Source organism: Mus caroli, chromosome 4 (genome assembly GCF_900094665.2).
Source record: "Mus caroli chromosome 4, CAROLI_EIJ_v1.1, whole genome shotgun sequence".
In the NCBI taxonomy this organism is placed as follows: domain Eukaryota; kingdom Metazoa; phylum Chordata; class Mammalia; order Rodentia; family Muridae; genus Mus; species Mus caroli.
The window spans coordinates 142,262,987-142,282,053 of NC_034573.1; the positions used below are offsets into that span (position 1 = coordinate 142,262,987).

The 19,067-nt window shown below is 54.9% G+C and overlaps 1 protein-coding gene across 6 annotated transcripts in view; it reads left to right on the forward strand.

Moving 5' to 3' along the window:
* Chd5 (chromodomain helicase DNA binding protein 5) overlaps window positions 1–19,067 on the forward strand; it is a 52,657-nt gene that overhangs the window by 25,457 nt on the left and 8,133 nt on the right. For 4 of the 6 annotated variants that reach the window (XM_021159625.2, XM_021159627.2, XM_021159631.2 and 1 more), the window contains exons 11-33: window positions 46–257; window positions 3,176–3,307; window positions 3,402–3,510; window positions 4,325–4,516; window positions 4,765–4,965; window positions 7,334–7,471; window positions 7,557–7,678; window positions 8,386–8,559; window positions 8,891–9,032; window positions 10,218–10,349; window positions 11,139–11,256; window positions 11,884–12,008; window positions 12,949–13,180; window positions 13,386–13,496; window positions 13,775–13,947; window positions 14,432–14,615; window positions 14,995–15,087; window positions 15,283–15,371; window positions 15,553–15,686; window positions 16,062–16,206; window positions 16,541–16,700; window positions 17,164–17,243; window positions 17,861–17,993. In XM_021159625.2, the coding sequence (XP_021015284.1) occupies window positions 46–257; window positions 3,176–3,307; window positions 3,402–3,510; window positions 4,325–4,516; window positions 4,765–4,965; window positions 7,334–7,471; window positions 7,557–7,678; window positions 8,386–8,559; window positions 8,891–9,032; window positions 10,218–10,349; window positions 11,139–11,256; window positions 11,884–12,008; window positions 12,949–13,180; window positions 13,386–13,496; window positions 13,775–13,947; window positions 14,432–14,615; window positions 14,995–15,087; window positions 15,283–15,371; window positions 15,553–15,686; window positions 16,062–16,206; window positions 16,541–16,700; window positions 17,164–17,243; window positions 17,861–17,993 (3,331 nt within the window). The remainder of the gene's footprint in view (window positions 1–45; window positions 258–3,175; window positions 3,308–3,401; window positions 3,511–4,324; window positions 4,517–4,764; window positions 4,966–7,333; window positions 7,472–7,556; window positions 7,679–8,385; window positions 8,560–8,890; window positions 9,033–10,217; window positions 10,350–11,138; window positions 11,257–11,883; window positions 12,009–12,948; window positions 13,181–13,385; window positions 13,497–13,774; window positions 13,948–14,431; window positions 14,616–14,994; window positions 15,088–15,282; window positions 15,372–15,552; window positions 15,687–16,061; window positions 16,207–16,540; window positions 16,701–17,163; window positions 17,244–17,860; window positions 17,994–19,067) is intronic. The other 2 variants (XM_021159626.1, XM_021159628.2) reach the window with 1 other exon arrangement.

The following is a 19,067-nucleotide window of genomic DNA, read 5'->3' on the forward strand; positions in this document are numbered from 1 at the left end:
CTGGGAACTGGGGTGAGCGGCCGGTCTCCCGTGCTCTGTGAGTAGTTGGAGCTGTACCACACCGTGATGTATCGCAACTACCAAAGAAAGAATGACATGGACGAACCGCCGCCCTTTGATTACGGCTCTGGCGATGAGGACGGTAAGAGCGAGAAACGGAAGAACAAGGACCCTCTCTACGCCAAGATGGAGGAACGCTTCTACCGCTACGGCATCAAGCCCGAGTGGATGATGGTCCACCGCATCCTGAACCACAGGTGAGGATGTTGAGTAGCACCTGCCGGGTGAAGGCTGTCCAGGCTTGCCTTTCAGAGTCAGGAGTAGGCTCAGCGGGGCAGGAGCCAGGAAAGGACATCTCACTGCAGGGGATGTGGCTGTCCAGCCAGGAGGGTCACGCCTCTGCACAAGGGAACTGTCATGCTCAACATTCTCACTCTCAGTAGGACAATGCCACAGACACACACAGTAGGACAGTGCCACAGACACACACAGTAGGACAGTGCCACGGACACACACTGTAGGACAGTGCCACGGACACACACAGTAGGACAGTGCCACGGACACACACAGTAGGACAGTGCCACGGACACACACAGTAGGACAGTGCCACGGNGACAGTGCCACGGACACACACAGTAGGACAGTGCCACGGACACACACAGTAGGACAGTGCCACGGACACACACAGTAGGACAGTGCCACGGACACTCACAGTAGGACAGTCCCATGGACACACACAGTAGGACAGTCCCACAGACACACACAGCAGGACAGTCCCACGGACACACACAGCAGGACAGTCCCACAGACACACACAGTAGGACAATGCCACACACAGTAGGACAGTCCCACAGACACACAGTAGGACAATGCCACAGACACACACATGAAGGGAAACACACTGAGCTGTGTGTAAGCCTACACAAAGTGGGATCTTGGCGGGGTCCCAGTTAGGGACTGAGGTCAGCGGGATGATTCTGGGAGCCAAGCAGGTCCAAGAAAGGATTAGTGTTAGTGAGTTGTCACGGTCCCAAGAGACACACACACACACACAAGAATATACTCAGCATGGGGTGGGCATGGCGGTGCATACCTCTGATCGCAGTACTTGGGATGCAGAGACAGACTGATCTCTGTGAGTTCAAGAGCAGCCTGATCTACACAGCAAGCTCCAGGATAACCCTGGGTCACACAGAGAGCTCTTGTCTCAAAGCTCTCTCTCCTCTCTCTCTTTTGAGAGCACTGGCTGCTCTTGCCGAGGGCCTGGGTTAGGTTCTCAGTACCCACAAGGCTGCTTACTACTTCCTGTAATTCTGGTTCTCGGTGATCAGGTGCCCTCTCCTGGCTTCTGTGGGCACCAGGAACATATATGGTACACATACATGCCTGCAAACATGCACACATGCATACATGCATGCAAACACACACACATACATACATACATACATGCAAACATGCACACATGCATACGTGCATACATGCATGCAAACACACACACACATACATACATACATACATACATACATACATACATACATACATACAGGCATACACATTTTGTTTTTGAGACAAGGTCTTGCTATGCAGCCTTGACTGGCCTGGAACTTCCTATATAGAGCAGGGATGACCTTAAACTCAGAGATCTGTGTCTCTGCCTCCTGAGGGCTGGGATTGAAGGTTGCATCAGCATGCCCAGACCCCCTTCCCCAAATCTTAAAATAATAATAATAATAATAATAATAATAATAATAATTTCAGCAAGGCTGAGTCACCTGCCTGAAGTCACACAGCTGAGGCTGCAGGATTGGGAACTAGACCCAGTGTCTTTTGGTAGCACTAGTGTTTTCTTGCCCAGAGTCCCCAGTCCGTGTGTCACCTCATCCCTGAAGTCTGACATTCCCAGGTACTTAGACCGGCCAGGGCAAGGAGGCCCAGCAGGAGGGCATCGGCAGGAGGAGCTCGCTCCCAAGGCTTGGGCAGGGCGAGCCTCTGCTGATTTCTGGGTGCAGGTGCTGGATGGCAGGTGGCTGCTGCCAGCCGGCCTTGGGGAAGGCCATGAGTACCTGTCACGGGGGGCAGCTTGCAGCTCTGAACTTTTCCAGCTTGGGATGGGCGGCCTACCCACTCTGTCCCTGACTGCAGGTCCTGTCAGACATTGCTGGGCGGGCAGAGGTTAAGAACCTGTGTGGCCACGGACTTCTGAGCTGGTCCTCACGTCACAAGGGTTTGCTAAAGCCTTGCTGGAGTGGTTTGTGGGGACCGGGAGACGTGTCTCTTATTGAAACATCCTTCCCATTTCCAGACTCCAGATGGTACCTGAGCTGTACCTTAGACTGACTGCCTCTCCCGTCCCTCTTTTATTAAAATGCATGCAAAAGCAAAAAGGACAGTTTCCTCTGCACCCCCAAAGAGGAGCGGGCGAATCTCCCAGAGTGTGCATAACAACCAATTATTCAGTGAAAATAAGCCACCGGTTTCCATGGTGACTGGGAATTGGCCTTGCTGTTCATGGTTCCCAGGCCACCTGCTGTCATAGCCCCCCCCCCATTCATTTGCCATCACCCTGGCTAGTCAGGGGTTCCCCAGCTCTCTGGTTTTGCAGGGCTCTCCTGGCTGGTTGCTGAAAATACTCAGATTGAGCAGGAAGTCTTGAGGACTCTTCCAATAGCCACTGTGGGACTTGTGACCCTGGGGATCTCTAGATGAGGCTGGCCCACCCGCAGGGATTGCTTCTTTCTTAGTTTGTAGGGAAGGACCCTCATCTCGGATGGATACTGCAAAACGCTTTGACTTTATGTTAGAACATGAAGTCTCTGAGCAGGGAAGAGATTCGTGGTGTCATTTCCTGTGTTGATCTCACATAGCAGGATGACCTCACCCCTGCACCAGAGGCTGGAAAGGACACTGGCTGCCACTTCTTAGCGCTCCGTTAGCACAGACTCACTGTCTCTGCCTTGGTGTCTCTATCATGGTCTCCATACCCTCATCTCTCCCTGCAAGCCTAGTGGCACTGGCGAGCTACTAAGCCTCTCTAGAGTTCTTACCGTGGTGTCCGTGTCCTGGTTGGGCCCAGAATACTAGGAGACCATGGGTGTGAGTGGATGGGCGTTTCATGTGGGGCCCTGCCTGGGACCTATTTGTGAGCCTCTCTCATCCCGTGCCTCCTGTGTTGCAGCTTTGACAAGAAGGGGGACATACATTACCTGATCAAGTGGAAGGACCTGCCCTACGACCAGTGCACCTGGGAAATTGATGAGATTGACATCCCCTACTACGACAACCTGAAGCAGGCCTACTGGGGCCACAGGTGTGCCGAGTGCTGGCAGCCAGGGTGCGGGCAGGGCTCCCGCTCGCTTGCTCAGTCTGAGTTTTGCTCATCTGTATCTGACGCTTCTCCACAGGGAGCTGATGCTGGGGGAAGATGCCAGGCTGCCCAAGCGGCTGGTGAAGAAGGGCAAGAAGCTGAAGGACGATAAACAAGAGAAGCCACCCGATACGCCCATCGTGGACGTGAGTGGAGACAGGGTGGAGGTGGCGGTGTGGCATTAGCAGGCCTGCCACCCTACGCGTGGCAGTAGAGGCAGGGTCTTTTCTCAAGGACCCTTCCTCGGGCCCTCATGGCCGGACACTGTTAGAGACTGTGAGGCTGGATGGGCCAGTGAGAAGAGCATACTGGTTTGGAACTCAGATATTGCCTGATTCTGCCACTTGAGTTCTGTGACTAAAGACATGTGCCACCATGCAGGACCCCCTGGGCATGTTTTAAGAAGCCCACCTTGGGCTGGAGGTGCGGCTCAGTTTGTAGATTGTCTGCCCTATAGATATAGGCCCTTGGTTTCAATTGTTAATCTTGACCTTGACTCCCATGCCTTTGACCCCAGCACTTAGAAGTTGGAGGCTGAAGAACCAAACATTCAGGGTTATCTTTGGCTACATCGTTGAGTTTGAGGCCACCCTGATCTACAGGAAACTTAACCTCAAAAACAAACAACTAAGCAACAACAACCAAAACCTCCAACGACCAGGGTCCATGGTGGGGACATGGTCCATTGGGAGGACCTTATTGGGAAAGTGACCTGGAGATACGGGACAAAAGGGGGCACAGTGACATTCGAGTGAGCAAGCCAGGCCTTTGCAGGCGTTAAGGTGTGGACCTAGGAAGTGTTTCTTGGAAGGAGTGACATTCTGGGGACACCTTGAGTATGGTGAGGAGAGGCTAGCAGAGCAGGAAGGGCTTTTAGACAGACTGCCTGCAAAGGCCTGGAGGCTTGATTCTGGTGGCCCAGGATTCAGGCTGTGTCTGATTCTTGACCTCCTACCCCAGCCCACAGTCAAGTTCGACAAGCAGCCATGGTACATCGACGCCACAGGAGGCACACTGCACCCTTACCAGCTGGAGGGCCTTAACTGGTTACGCTTCTCCTGGGCCCAGGGCACTGACACTATCCTGGCTGACGAGATGGGTTTGGGGAAGACAGTACAGACCATTGTGTTTCTCTATTCTCTGTACAAGGAGGTGGGCAGACAGGAGGGCAAGCAGGGCTGGGCGGGCAGGGTCTGAGTGGGCGGGGTTCTGGGTGGGCGGGGCTCTGAGAGGGCGGGGTCTGGGAGGCGGGGTCTGGGAAGGTGGGGTCTGGGTGGGAGGGGGAGGGTCTGGGCAGGTTGGAGCTGGGCAGATGGGGGCTGGATAGGCAGGGGCTGGGTGGACGGGGGCTGGTGTCATCCACTGGCAGCCAGCTTCACCACCTCAGGTTCTCTCTGCAGGGCCACTCCAAGGGGCCTTACCTAGTCAGTGCGCCCCTGTCCACCATCATCAACTGGGAAAGGGAGTTTGAGATGTGGGCGCCTGACTTTTACGTGGTCACCTACACGGGGGACAAGGAGAGCCGCTCTGTGATCCGTGAGAACGAGTTTTCCTTTGAGGACAACGCCATTCGCGGTGGGAAGAAAGTATTCCGCATGAAGGTGAGTGCTGTCTTCAACCAGGAGGCTCTGGGACTACTGAGCCCTGCAGTGTCCATATTTCTAGGCCAATGCCACAATTGTTCTTTACTGATGCGATGGCACATCATTGGCTGAGGCTAAATCTCCACAGACCTGGGGGCCAGCTCTTCAGCCAGGCTCACTGTGAGGCCCCAGGAGGCATCCATCCGCCTCTTCCAGCTTCTGGTGTCTGAGGATTGCATGGCTTAATACACTTCTCTGCTCCTGCCTCTGTTACCGGGCATCCTCCTTGGGTGTGACCCCTCTCATAAAGACACCACCGCTCACGGTGGAGTGAGAGCTACCATGGCTTAGCCGAATAACTCTTACCTACCAAGTCATATTTCAAAAACCAAACCAAAACAAAAACCAGCCAGATGGATATGAATCTTGGAGAGGTGATATTTATCCTAGAAGAGCCAGGAGTTAGTTAACAGTGGGTGTGGTGTCTTGGTGTCCTCACTGGTCTTTGGCCCTGCAGAGGGTCTTGTCATAGGGCAGGCTGTGACCCAACAGCCCTTGGGAGATGACAGTCTGCATTTGTAAAATACCCCATGCTCAGTGAGGTGACTCAGTCGGTAGAAGTGCTCGCCGCACCCGCCGTGCACACCTGAGCATGAGTTTCGTCCTTGGCCTCATGTAAAAAAAGCCAGATGTGGGCTGCGTGTCTGCGATCCCAGCACTCCCAGGACAAGATGGGAGCAAACAAAGGCAGAGTCGCTGGGCTTAGAACCTTGCAGGCCCCTTTCAAGGCTTAGGCTCAGGGCTATGTGTAGAATGGAGAGTGGGGGTGGGGGGAGGGAGGAGGCAGGAAGACTCTTAAGAGCCAGAGGTGACTTTAAGCCAACAGCATTTTCTAGATACAACAGGGCAGATACATAAATGAACTCCCTGAGACCGTGGCAGCACAGGTCAGATCTACACATGCTCGAGCCACACGAAATTTTAGCACAGAGGAGAAGTGGGCACAAAGTTCCACCCCTAGACAGGAAGCTGTTGGCTGCTGGGAGAGGGAAGGCCAGTTTTCTCCAATGGAGTGACACCAGGTGTACAATCCAGGCTGCAGGCCGGGCTTCCACAAACAACACAGGGCCCACATTTGTTTGTTTTTATTGAGATTGAGAGAATGTGAAATTGGGTACACAGGGCAAGTGGAGGAGAATCTGGGGTACAGGGAAATATGATTCAAATGTATCATGTGAGGTTGTCCAAGAATAAGTAAAGAGATCATTTTAAAAAGTCGCGGGCTACCTAGCCTGGTGCACAGGGCACAGCAGGAACAGGAGAGACTCAGGTTTCAACAAAGCGGAGAACTGACTCCTGAGGTTATCATCTGAGCTGCACATATACTGTGGCACACATACATACACTCACACCATGCACACATGTACGCACCCACACCCACATACACACACACACACACCTCATACACACACACACACACACACACGCACACACACACTCATACCCCATAAACCCATACTATACCACACACCCACACACATACACACTCACACATATTCTCACAGACACACGCACCCCATACACACACACATGCACACACACTCACACCCCATACACCCACACTAAACCACACACCCACACACCCACACTCATCCACACATACACACCCACACACACACTCATACCCCATACACCCACACTATACCACACACACACACAAACACACTCATCCACCCCCACACACACACTCACACTCACACCCCATATACACACACTACACCACAGACATACACAACACACACTCACACATATTCTCACACACACACGCACCCCATACACACACACATGCACACACACTCACACCCCATACACCCACACTATACCACACACACACACACTCACACCCCATATACCCACACTACACCAGACACACACAACACACACTCACATCACACACACACACACACACACATGCTGTTAAAGACAGGGTCTCATCACTGCATATACTGGCTAGCTTGCCTGCCTGTGGGCTCCTGTCTCTGCCTCCCATCTCACTAGCATTACAGGCCGGTGGCTTTATGTGAGCTATGGTGACCAGTCTCTCATGCTCACTCACCAGGACTCCTGGTTGCAATGATAACCTTAAACACTTTCCACTCCAGACTGTTGTATGTGTGGGTGTGGGGCCCGCGAGGGTGGAGGGGTGATGTTTCTCATCTACTGCAACATCACCTTCTCGAGGACACTGTGCTTTAGCCATGAAGTGCCTGGCTCCCCGGAATGCTTGTGTGGGATTCCCACTCACTTTCTCAGCTCTGCCCCCATCCCTTTGGTCTGTCCCTGCCATCCCTGCCATCTCCTTCCATGTTCTTGCCTCTCCCCACAGAAGGAAGTGCAGATCAAATTCCACGTGTTGCTCACCTCTTATGAGCTCATCACCATTGACCAAGCCATCCTGGGCTCCATCGAGTGGGCCTGCCTCGTGGTGGACGAGGCTCACCGGCTCAAGAACAACCAGTCCAAGGTAGGAGGCACTGGCTGTGGGGCTTATCCCGCTGGGTGTGGCCACGGCTCTGTGCCTCCTCACACCCGGTCTCTTCTCCCCCAAGTTCTTTAGGGTCTTGAATAGCTACAAGATTGACTACAAGCTACTGCTGACAGGGACCCCCCTCCAGAACAACCTGGAGGAACTGTTCCATCTCCTCAACTTCCTGACTCCAGAGAGGTTCAAGTGCGTCCCCTGGGCCTGGCAGGAGTGAGGGGTTGCAGCCCTGTGAAGGCATGGCAGCCGCCTATACTGGCTCTGAGAACTGCTTGGGGACCTCAGTTTCCCCATTAGTCAAAAGGGAACATGGGTAGTATTCTGGGATGATCTTGTGTTGGAAGGTCTCAGCATTCCTGGGGAATTTACAACTGCCCCCAACAAACCAGGGTTTGCTTTAGCTCTGTTTCAGAAGGCCCTGGGGCTTCTCCTGGGTTCCTACCCATGTGCCTCCTTGCCTACCACCTCTGGCTCATTTCAGCCCACAGTAACTGAAGTGACCCACGCGAGCTTAGCAATGGCAAATAGAGGCCAGATCTGGGGTGGGGTGGAGATGGAAGCAAAGATGGCCCCTTCCTTCCTAGGCCTGCTCCAATGGGGGAGGGGGCTCAGGGAGGAGTGTCATGTTTCCATGGCGATTCAAGGGCAGGTTGTGGCACACTTGGCCAGGTCTTCTTTTTTGTAGTCTGGGTTGGTTCTGGGAACTTCAGAACAGCGGTGATAGGTGGGATGCAGGCTCAGATGGAGCCTGAGTGGTCACATGGCACTGGCCGCTGGCCTGTGCTGGCCATGCCTTCTGTCCTGTCTCATCCACCCTGGGCCCGATTTCCTCTGCAGAGGACAGTAGTCTACTTTGACCCTCTGCTTCTGACACTTATCCTGGCTCTTTATTGCAGCAATCTGGAAGGCTTCTTGGAGGAGTTTGCCGACATATCCAAGGAAGATCAGATCAAAAAGCTGCATGATCTGTTGGGGCCGCACATGCTTCGGCGGCTCAAGGCCGATGTGTTCAAGAACATGCCGGCTAAGACAGAGCTGATTGTCCGAGTGGAGCTGAGCCAGATGCAGAAGTGAGTGCTGGAGGCTCACCTGTCCTGCAGCAACTGGCCCTTCTCCTGGTCTTGTGTCCTCAGCCACCCCTTCCCGCAGGCCCCATCTGCCTTTCCTGACCATTTCCTGGGGTTGACAGGAGTCCTTGCTCAGTGATCTCCTTCCCCCTCCATCAATTGCAGTGACTACGGTCAGGCTGCCTCAGTTGTAGTAATGTCTCCCCTTGACGTTTTATCCGTACCTGGTGCCTGGGGCACCACCAACCCTTCTGAAAGTAGAGCCTGCCCTTTAGGAATCTGGGGGGACCTGGGGAGGCGGAGTCCAGCTAACCTTGACCGCACCCTGTTGCAGGAAGTACTACAAGTTCATCCTGACTCGGAACTTTGAGGCGCTCAATTCCAAGGGGGGTGGCAACCAGGTGTCTCTACTCAATATCATGATGGATCTGAAGAAGTGCTGCAACCATCCGTACCTCTTCCCTGTGGCTGCTGTGGTGGGTTCCCTGTGGCCATCTTGGTGGGTCCCTATGGCTGCCATGGTGGGTTTCCCTGCTACAGTGGGCTCTCTATGGCCATCATATAGGTCTCTACAGGTCTGTACTGGCTCTTGTGTTGCCTGTGGTCACTGTGATGGGTTGTCCGTGGCCACCATGGTGGGTCTCTAATGGCTTCTGTGGTTGTGGTAGATCCCTGTGGCTGCCATGGTGGCTTCCCTGTGACCATCATACAGGTCCCTAGTTGAGCGCCATGGTTGAAGTACCGTGGTTGGTTCTTCATGCTTGACACGCATGTGTTCCCTGTGGACAGTATGGTGTGGAATGTTCCCTGAGGCCAGTAGGTGCCTCCCTGCTGCGGTGGTTTCTTGTGATCTCTAAGGAAGGTGCCCGTGGCTAGGTGCCTTGGCCCCAGTCCTCTGTTCCTTTACTAGTATGACTTCTAGAGGTGATGTGTGTCTCCATCCTGTTCCTTTGGAAGCTGCCTCTTTTCACTGCTTGGCTCCAGGTCATTTCTTCCCAACCTCTACCAGTAGCCCCAAAGCCTCCCCAGCCTCAGCACTGGACCTCCAGGGAGCCCTGAGGGCTGACCTGGCTTCCCTTCACCCTTCTAGGGAGTTTATCCTGGGTCATCTGAGTGGCAGAAGCTAGCCAGGCGCTGGGCTCTGGAATTTGTCTAGCGCAGGGCAGTGGTCATGGAAAGCTGATGCTCCTTGTGGAGCTCAGAGAGACCACTCCATCACTGCCCTTAGGGTTCAGACTCATCCTCTGCAGGCCCAGCTCTCTCACTGCTGCAGAGACAGGCCTGGCCACTGGAGGTCCTTCTTGTGTGGCTCAGGAACCTTGTGGGGTCTGCCTGTAGATTGATCTGCTCCTCTGAAGCCAGAGGCCTGGCACGGTTTAATGCTTTCCAGGACAGTGACCAAGCCAGTTTCCGTGGACAGGTCCTGGGGCTTCATTTTAGAGCTAGGCAGAGAGTGAGGCTGGCAGGCCTGTGCCATGCTTAAGCATGGTCTGGAGCGAGGCACTGTTGACGCTCTTGAGCACGCTTGGGTTTGGTCTCTGTGCTCAGTAGTACAGGTGGGCAAGTGGCCCATGGCCGGGCACTTAGCCCTCACTACAGTCTCTTTGGTGCCAAGCAAGAGGAAGGGCCACCAAGGCTCTGCTGCTGTGCTGTGTCCACAGGAAGCCCCTGTGTTGCCCAATGGCTCCTACGACGGCAGCTCCCTGGTCAAGTCTTCAGGGAAGCTCATGCTGCTGCAGAAGATGCTGAAGAAACTGCGGGACGAAGGGCACAGAGTGCTGATCTTCTCCCAGGTGAGTGTCGCCCGCCCGGGAGCCAGAGAACAGCCACAGAGAGAGTCAGCCTGCCTGCCTGGGGGCTGGAGGCCTCAAGTCGGTCCCTGGCACATGAAGAGGGTCTGGTTGCTATAGAGACCAGCGTGTTCCCCATCTCATCCCCCTGTCCCTGCCCCTCCAGCTCGTGTGACTAGGCTGGTGTGAGAAGCCCCGTCTTACTACTGTGTGCCATGGACGACTAAGGTCCAGATTGATAGGTCAGGCACTGGACACGGAACAGGGAAAAACAGCACCTCAGGCTCAACTCTTGTGGGAGGAGGGATAAGCACGCCCTCAGACTTACCAATGAGGGCAGGAGGCAGAGGGCAGAATCCAAATCCCTGTGCTTTGAGGTGTCGAGTGGTAGCTCCATATATTTGAACTATGTAAAGACAGGAAGGGACCAGTCAGGAATCTGGGAGCTGGAAGCTGTGTGTGTGTGTGTGTGTCTGTGTGTGTGTGTGTGTGTGTGTGTGTGTAGCCAGGTGGTTGGAAGTAGTTAAGGGGAGAAGAAGAAAGCATTGTGTCTGCAGAGCATTGAATGCCAGCAGAGGGGCTGGGGGGCCACTCCTTTGGGGAAATGGGAGTGAACCAGAGGCTTGTTATACCTGAGGCTAGGGATGGAGGTTCCTCTGCAGAATGGTGGTGGGTGATGGGTGAGGCTGGGGCTGCGTTCTTTTTGGGGAGGCCTACTTTAGACATGTTAACCCCCACTCCGGGCGTCTCTGTTCTCCTACCCATGGTGGTGTGTGTCCGCATTTCTTGTAGATGACCAAGATGTTGGACCTCTTGGAGGACTTCCTGGAGTACGAGGGCTACAAGTATGAGCGGATCGACGGCGGCATCACTGGGGGCCTCCGGCAAGAGGCCATCGACAGATTCAACGGTACTCATCTCTCTCGGGGTAACCCTGTGTCTTGGGGTGTCTTAGCCTCAGCATCCAATGAACAGTGCTTTCCAACCTGCTTTGCATATTGGAAGAAACACACCAGTCCTTACACCACAACTTGTCTATCATCATCATCATCATCATTATTATTATTTTTATTTTAAGATAAGGATTGCTATAAAGCTCAGGCTCACCTCTAGCTCACCATCCTCCTGCCTCAGTCTCCAGGGGCTGGGGTTACCTGTGTGCCACTACACCAGAGACATTTTATGGTCTATTGGTTTTGAGGATACTCAGCAGATGATGAATTCTCTAAGCAGCATTTTAGAGTTGTATGAGAAGAAGCCTGACTGGGAAGGAATACTGTCACCCCTCTTTGGTTGATACCCACTTGGCGCTTGAAGGTCAACTTCCCTCTCTTTCTGGTTCCCTTCAGCTCAGCAGGGCCTGGCCTCAGCGGGGCTGTGCGAGCCCAGCAGATGTGGCTGCCTCTCTGGAATCATAACCTCTGCCCTTGCCTCGGCCAGGGACCTTTGCTCGGGTTCCTCGCCTCCTATCTCCTTCCACCGACCCCTGCCTAGCTGTGCTCATTAACTCACACATGCCCGTTGGCCTCTTTCTCAGCTCCCGGGGCCCAACAGTTCTGCTTCCTGCTCTCAACACGGGCCGGTGGCCTGGGCATCAACCTGGCCACAGCTGACACGGTCATCATCTATGACTCAGACTGGAACCCTCACAATGACATCCAGGTCTGTGCCTCGTCTCCTGCTGCGCTCTCGGCTCCTCTGTCCTTTCCTGTCCTTATTCCTATACCCCTGTTTCTGTGTCCCACCTCTCACAGTATGAAAACATCAGCCTAAAAGGGGACCCTGGGCGGTGAAGGGAGAGGGGCACAAAATGGCTCAGAGAGGGCAGAGGGCGTGTTCAAGACACACAGCAACCTGAATGCCAGCCTGGGTTGGTCCCATTACCTTCGGGTCCCTGGCCAGGGAAGGAGGCAGGATGAGGGAGTCAGTCACAAGATCCACAGGGGTGCCAGTTTTGGAGGGGATAGGGACTATAGGGAGCCTGCTGGGCATAGGGGAGAGGGAGAAATAGGGACAGATGGAAAGAGAGTAGGGCGTTGTAGGAATAGAATCCCCGATGTTCTACAGTCTCCTCACTCTGGGGCAGAACATGATACACTTTGATAATCTGGGGTGCACACACACATGTGTGTTGTATATAATGTCTCACTAGAGCCATATCCTATAGACAGACTGGAGCCTCAGGCATATTCTCCAGGGCAGTTCCTAGGCCTTGCTACTCTCAAGGCGGCTGTGTCTCCAGCACAGGGCTCTTCTGTCCCATTACCACACACCAAGGTTTAGGCTGCCTTTCCATGATGCAGCACTGGAGTCCCAGGAAGCTCAATTTCCATCAAACACGCAGGATGCTTCTTGACAACCCCATGTGTGTCTGCAGTCACATCCAGATCCATTTTTCACTCTAAACCAACTGGCCACCATGCTGCCGCACACTGAAGTCCGCACAGACACACAGTGCGCCTCCCCCTATGATCAGACTGCCCATTGCGTGGCCACGGGCTTACAAACATGGTCCTCTCTGGTGTGCCCCACTGTGGCTGGGAGCCCCGAGTCAAGCCCCGGGTGCTGAGCTGTGTTCTTCCCCCACCCCGCCCCCACCCAGGCCTTTAGCCGTGCTCACCGCATCGGGCAGAACAAAAAGGTCATGATCTACCGCTTTGTGACACGGGCCTCCGTGGAGGAGCGCATCACTCAGGTGGCCAAGCGTAAGATGATGCTCACACACCTAGTGGTGCGGCCTGGCCTGGGCTCCAAGTCGGGCTCCATGACCAAGCAGGAACTGGATGATATCCTAAAGTTCGGGACAGAGGAGCTTTTCAAGGACGACGTGGAAGGTGGGCCTCTTTTCTGTGGGAGTGTGGTGGGGGCTTGGGGTGAACCTGTTTGAGGCATTCAGGACCCCAGGGTTCTTGCCCTTTTCTCTACTCCCAGCCTGTGACACCCCTTAGAGTTGGTTAGGGTGGCGTCTCTGCTTGCCTCCCATCAACCCTGCTGTTCTTCAGTGCCCTGAAACCATGTTCCTCCTCCTCTGCCTCTCAGGCATGATGTCCCAGGGCCAGAGGCCTACCACACCCATCCCTGACATACAGTCTACCAAGGGCGGATCTCTGACCGCCGGCGCAAAGAAAAAGCACGGCAGCACCCCGCCAGGTAGGGGCCCACCTGAGTCACCCCAGCCTTTTGTCTAGTCAGGTGGCTGCACCTGGACAAGAGGAGGTCCTCTGCTGCCCATGGCTGCCCCTTAGGTTGCCCTCTGTTGGTAGGTGGTGAGGGAGCTGCCACACCCAGCTAGGTTAGGGTGTAGCTTCCTTGCCGGGTGGCTCACTGACCTTATCCCAGCGGGAAGGCTGTTCTTAGCAGCTGGTCCGGCGGACGGTCCTGAGCACCTTACAACTGTGTCTACCCGATGTGTCCTGCCCACCCCGCAGGTGATAACAAAGATGTAGAAGACAGCAGTGTGATCCATTATGACGACGCAGCCATATCCAAGCTGCTGGATCGGAACCAGGACGCCACGGATGACACCGAGCTGCAGAACATGAACGAGTACCTGAGCTCCTTCAAGGTGGCTCAGTATGTGGTCCGCGAGGAAGATGGCGTGGTAAGGCCTTTTGAGTGCTCTGGGGCCCTGCCTTATTTCCATACCGCCCCTTGCGCCCCACCCCCGGTAGCTTTTCCCCACCCGCCAGTCTACCCCATGCTTCTGTCTTGGCCTGCTCTAGAAACTTCTACCTCATCTCCCTCCTGTGTTCTGAAAAGCCTGATTGCCCCACGGCTCCTAATCGTTCCCATGGGCCTCTCCACATCCTCTGAACCCCTGCGACTCTCCTTGCAGATGTGGGCACTGCTTATATATATTTTCCTTTAAAACCATGAACCCCAAGAACAGTGTCTGGGGCTCTACAGTAGCCTACCAAGACCAGGATGCACACACATGTGGAGTGAGCAGGAGACCAGCATGATTGGGGAGGGCTTCCTGGAATAGGCAACCCCCCCCCTCGCTTGTCCCATGGGCTTGTGAAGGTGGGTGAGGCGTGGCAGAACAACTGGGTGTGCCCGGCTATCCCCCACATCGACATCCCCAGGAAGAGGTAGAGAGGGAGGTGATCAAGCAGGAGGAGAACGTGGACCCTGACTACTGGGAGAAGCTGCTGCGCCATCACTATGAACAGCAGCAGGAGGACTTGGCCCGCAACCTGGGCAAGGGCAAGCGCATCCGCAAGCAGGTCAACTACAATGATGCCTCCCAGGAGGACCAGGGTGCGTGTGGTGAGCAGGGGCACGCCGGCCGGCATGGGGCTGTGGGGCCGGGTATGCGGACGGGGCAAGAGTGGGAGCAGACAGCTAGGCTTCTGGGAGGAAAGGGGTTGCAGGCAGGTTGTGGGGATGAGATGGCCATCGGCCAGGTGGCTCCAAGCACACCTTGGCCGTGGCGTGGATGAGCCTCCGAGAGTCAGCTTCCTGCTGTGGAACGGGCAGAGTAGCCATGCGCTTCCTGAGTGCGAATGCCTGGGCCGGGATTATCAACTGAGTTCCGGGCAAAAGTACCTGGCGGCCATTGACTAGTCTGGGAGGTGGGGAGGGGGCTAGGCTTGGCCTTGGCTGCCTGAGGCTGGGCCGGGCCCCTTCCATGCCCCTCTGCTTACAGAGTGGCAGGATGAGCTCTCGGACAACCAGTCGGAGTATTCCATTGGTTCTGAGGATGAGGACGAGGACTTTGAGGAGCGACCAGAAGGGCAGAGTGAGTGCTAGTGTGTGACCCAAGTTGTTCCGGTGCTGCAGGGGGTGGGGGGGGGGGGGGNGACGGCNGGGGGGGGNGGGCTAGGGTGCCCATGGGAGCTTTAGGAGGAGGTGCTGAGGGTCTCCTCATCCCGAGGGGCAGGTGGAGCCTCTGCACCCCAGCCTGAGGGTCTGTGGCGGGCTGTTTGTTCCCTAGGTGGACGACGACAATCCAGGAGGCAGCTTAAGAGTGACAGGGACAAGCCCCTGCCTCCCCTTCTGGCTCGGGTTGGGGGCAACATTGAGGTGGGTCCTGCACATTACCCAGACCCTCCAGGCTGACTCCTTACAGCCCAGGGTGTGAAAGAGGAGCTGAGGGTTTTCTCAGACTCGGAACCTCTGGGTTCAAGTGTTCCTTGCTCTTCTTCCCCATCCCATAATTCTGGCCGTATAACCTGAGGTCACAACCTTTCACTATCCTGGCCAGGTTCTGGGCTTCAATGCCAGACAGAGGAAGGCTTTTTTGAACGCCATCATGCGCTGGGGCATGCCACCTCAGGATGCCTTCAACTCCCACTGGCTGGTGCGGGACCTTCGAGGGAAGAGTGAGAAGGAATTTAGGTAAAGGGTCCCAGTGAGGTGGCGGCCGGGAGGGTGTGGCCCCCGATGCCTGGGTGAAGTGGGCCCTATACCCGCCCAGCTAAGGGTGCCTGGAGAGGTCATGGTTGTCAGATCTTATGGGTATGGGTGTGGTGTGTTGGGCGGGGCTGATTTATAGGAAATACTGCCCAGCAGTCCTCTTGCCCAAACTCTCTGGGATAGTGCTGTTGGCCATCCAGGGCCAGCATCTAAGGAGGGTCCCCTGCCAGTGAGGCTCTTCTGCCTTTCTGAGAACCTGACCACAGCAGGCCTGCTGTAGTGGAAGATTCCACGTCAGAGGTCTCTAGGGGTCCTGCCAGCCTCCCCACTCCCTGAGCCCCAGTACCCCCACCCCAGGGCCTATGTATCACTCTTCATGCGCCACCTGTGTGAGCCGGGCGCAGACGGCGCGGAGACCTTCGCAGACGGCGTGCCCCGGGAGGGCCTGTCTAGGCAGCACGTGCTCACGCGTATTGGGGTCATGTCGCTGGTTAGGAAGAAGGTGGGTGAGTAAGCCTCTACTAGCCTTCTGGCTGGCATGTGGCCCTGGCACTGCCTCTGGTGGGGGGCAGCCGCCAAAGGATAAATGGGGGTCAGGTCACACAGCTATCTATGTCTGAGACAGACCAAAGGGACAGACTGGAGGCACCCTGTAGGCTGAGGCTAGGAGGGTGGGTTCTAAGGAACGGGAACACCGGCAGAAGTTTGGGTCAGAAGGGCGTCTGACCTTAATAACCTTGGGCAGGGCAGCACCCCAAACCCATGGCATTCTCAGTCTTGTGGGCTGTCTCTGAGAGGTGACCACTGTCCCCTCTGCTACCCTCCTACTGCCCCAGGTGCAGGAGTTTGAGCATGTCAACGGCAAGTACAGCACCCCAGACCTGGTCCCCGAGGGGCCCGAGGGCAAGAAGCCGGGCGAGGTCATCTCCTCAGACCCCAACACACCCGTGCCTGCCAGCCCTGCACAGCTCCCACCGGCCCCACTGGGCCTGCCAGGTCTGGGCTTAGGGAGCGCGTGGGAGAGCTTTTGGGTCATGGGAGGTGGACCAAGTATAACGTGTAACCTACAGTGTGAGGGGTCACCCCCCACGCCCGCTCCAAACAACTTGTCAGGCTTTTAGCCACAGCTTTGAGATTGTACTCACACATGTGACACCCAATCTGCCTTTCTAACATTCCAACCCTGGGCCACGCCCCCTCTTCTGCTTCCTGGGCAACTTCGATGCTGGGCTTAGAGTGTCTGACAGTGCCCACTGCGACCTCACCAGCCAGGCCAGGGTCTTACAAGGGTCTGAGTTGGAAGCCTGACTTGGAGCCCTGCTCATCTCTCCTGAACTTGTCTCCCATTGAGGAGCACCTGCAAGGCCAGGCCTCTCTCTCACCTGGCCCCCTGTTCCCCACCCTGCTCCCATGTCCTGTCTACGCCTACCTGTCTCACCTCTTTCCCTTGATGCTGCAGACAAAATGGAAGCCCAGCTGGGCTACACAGATGAGAAGGAGTCAGGCATGCAGAAGCCAAAGAAGTCCCTGGAAATCCAGGTTGGAAGTCACTGGTGGCTGGGGCTGTGGGAAGTATGGGTGGAGCTTGGTCAGGTCCAACTGGGAACAGCTCAGGCCTTCCTGGTTCCCACTTCTGGTCACTGGATGTCTTAGTCAGGGTTTCTATTCCTGTACAAACATCATGACGAAGAAGCAAGTTGGGGAGGAAAGGGTTTATTCAGCTTACACTTCCATACTGCTGTTCATCACCAAAGGAAGTCAGGACTGGAACTCAAGCAAGTCAGAAAGCAGGAGCTGATGCAGAGGCCATGGAGGGATGTTACTTACTGGCTTGTTTCCTCTGGCTTGCTCAGCTTGCTTTCTTATAGATCCCAGGTCTACCAGCCCAGAGATGGTCCCACCCACAGTGGGCCCTCCCACCCTTGATCACTAGCTGGATCTCGTGGAGACATTTTCCCAAGGGAGGCTCCTTTCTCTGTGATAACTCCAGCTTGTGTCAAGTTGACACACAAACTAGCCAGTACATTAGGCCTGGGGGACCAGGCAGAGAGCAAACGGAGACATCTGGGGTTGAGGGCTCCCAGCCTGGTGCATATCCCCTGCCCTGCATTCCTGCTGAGGCCCAGGTCCTGTAGCCCCCTGGCTTGTCCTTCCAGGCCCTGCCAACTGCCCTGGACAGAGTAGAGGGTGAAGACAAACATCAGAGCTCAGACAGCAAGGACAGGGCTCGGGAGGAGAGGACAGAAGAGGTGGAGAAGGCCCAGGGGTCTCCAGAGCAGCCACTGAAAGGTAGGGCTCTCTTGGAACAGTCCACAACCTCTGCAGCCCTGCGAGAGTCAGGGAACCACACTCCAGCCTGTACCCTGCCTGGGTGCTGGCTGTCCCACCACCTGCTAGTGGAAAGGGAAAGGGTCTCTCTCTATACACACTCGAATCCTGACCTGTAGAGTTTGGGGTCCTTGGATTATGTTTTGATGACAAGGTTCTGGTTTGCAAACAGGAGTCTGCCCGATTCTGTCAAAGTTGCTTTCTGGCTTGGCTCTGCTGGGGTTTGTACGTTGCCTTTTGAGTACTGGAAAAAGACATCTGGGTGTGAGGTTCTTAATATCACTCCAGATCATTAGGTAGTGCTTGTTAATTATACGCCTAAGGTTTTTATCTTAATCTACTTGTTGGTATTTGCCATGATCAGTCACTTCTTGAGAACATTTATGGTACAATTTCACTGCGATGGCAGGACCACACCAGACCGTGTGGTTAGCTGGATATTTGTTTTGGCGTTTAGTGTTGGTGATAATTACCGTCCCTCTTGATAGATTTGGCTTTCAAGGTTACTCGGTTGGGAGGTTGGGAGATGGCTCTGTTTGTAAAGCAAAAAAAAAACTCAACCCCAAGCCAACCCTCCCTCCACAGCCAACCAACCCCAGAATACAGAATATGCCGGTAAGCCCAGGGCTGAGGACACTTGGGAGACAGGGATCCTGGGGCTTGCTGGCCAATCTAGCCAAATCCAGGCTCAACAGGGTTGTCTCAAAAACACAAGGAGATAATTAAGGATGACACAAGTGTCCCCTCTGGCCTTCACACTCACGTGCACACCCCCTTCCCATGTGCACACACAGACTTATGTGCGCACATTTATTTTCACCTCTATGTTGGTTATTTTGTTATATATATTTTTTTAATTACATATTTTCCTCAATTACATTTCCAATGCTATCCCAAAAGTCCCCCATACCCCCCTCCTTCCCTACCCACTCATTCCCATTTTTTTTGGCCCTGGCATTCCCCTGTACTGGGGCATATAAAGTTTGTGTGTCCAATGGGCCTCTCTTTCCAGTGATGGCCGACTAGGCCATCTTT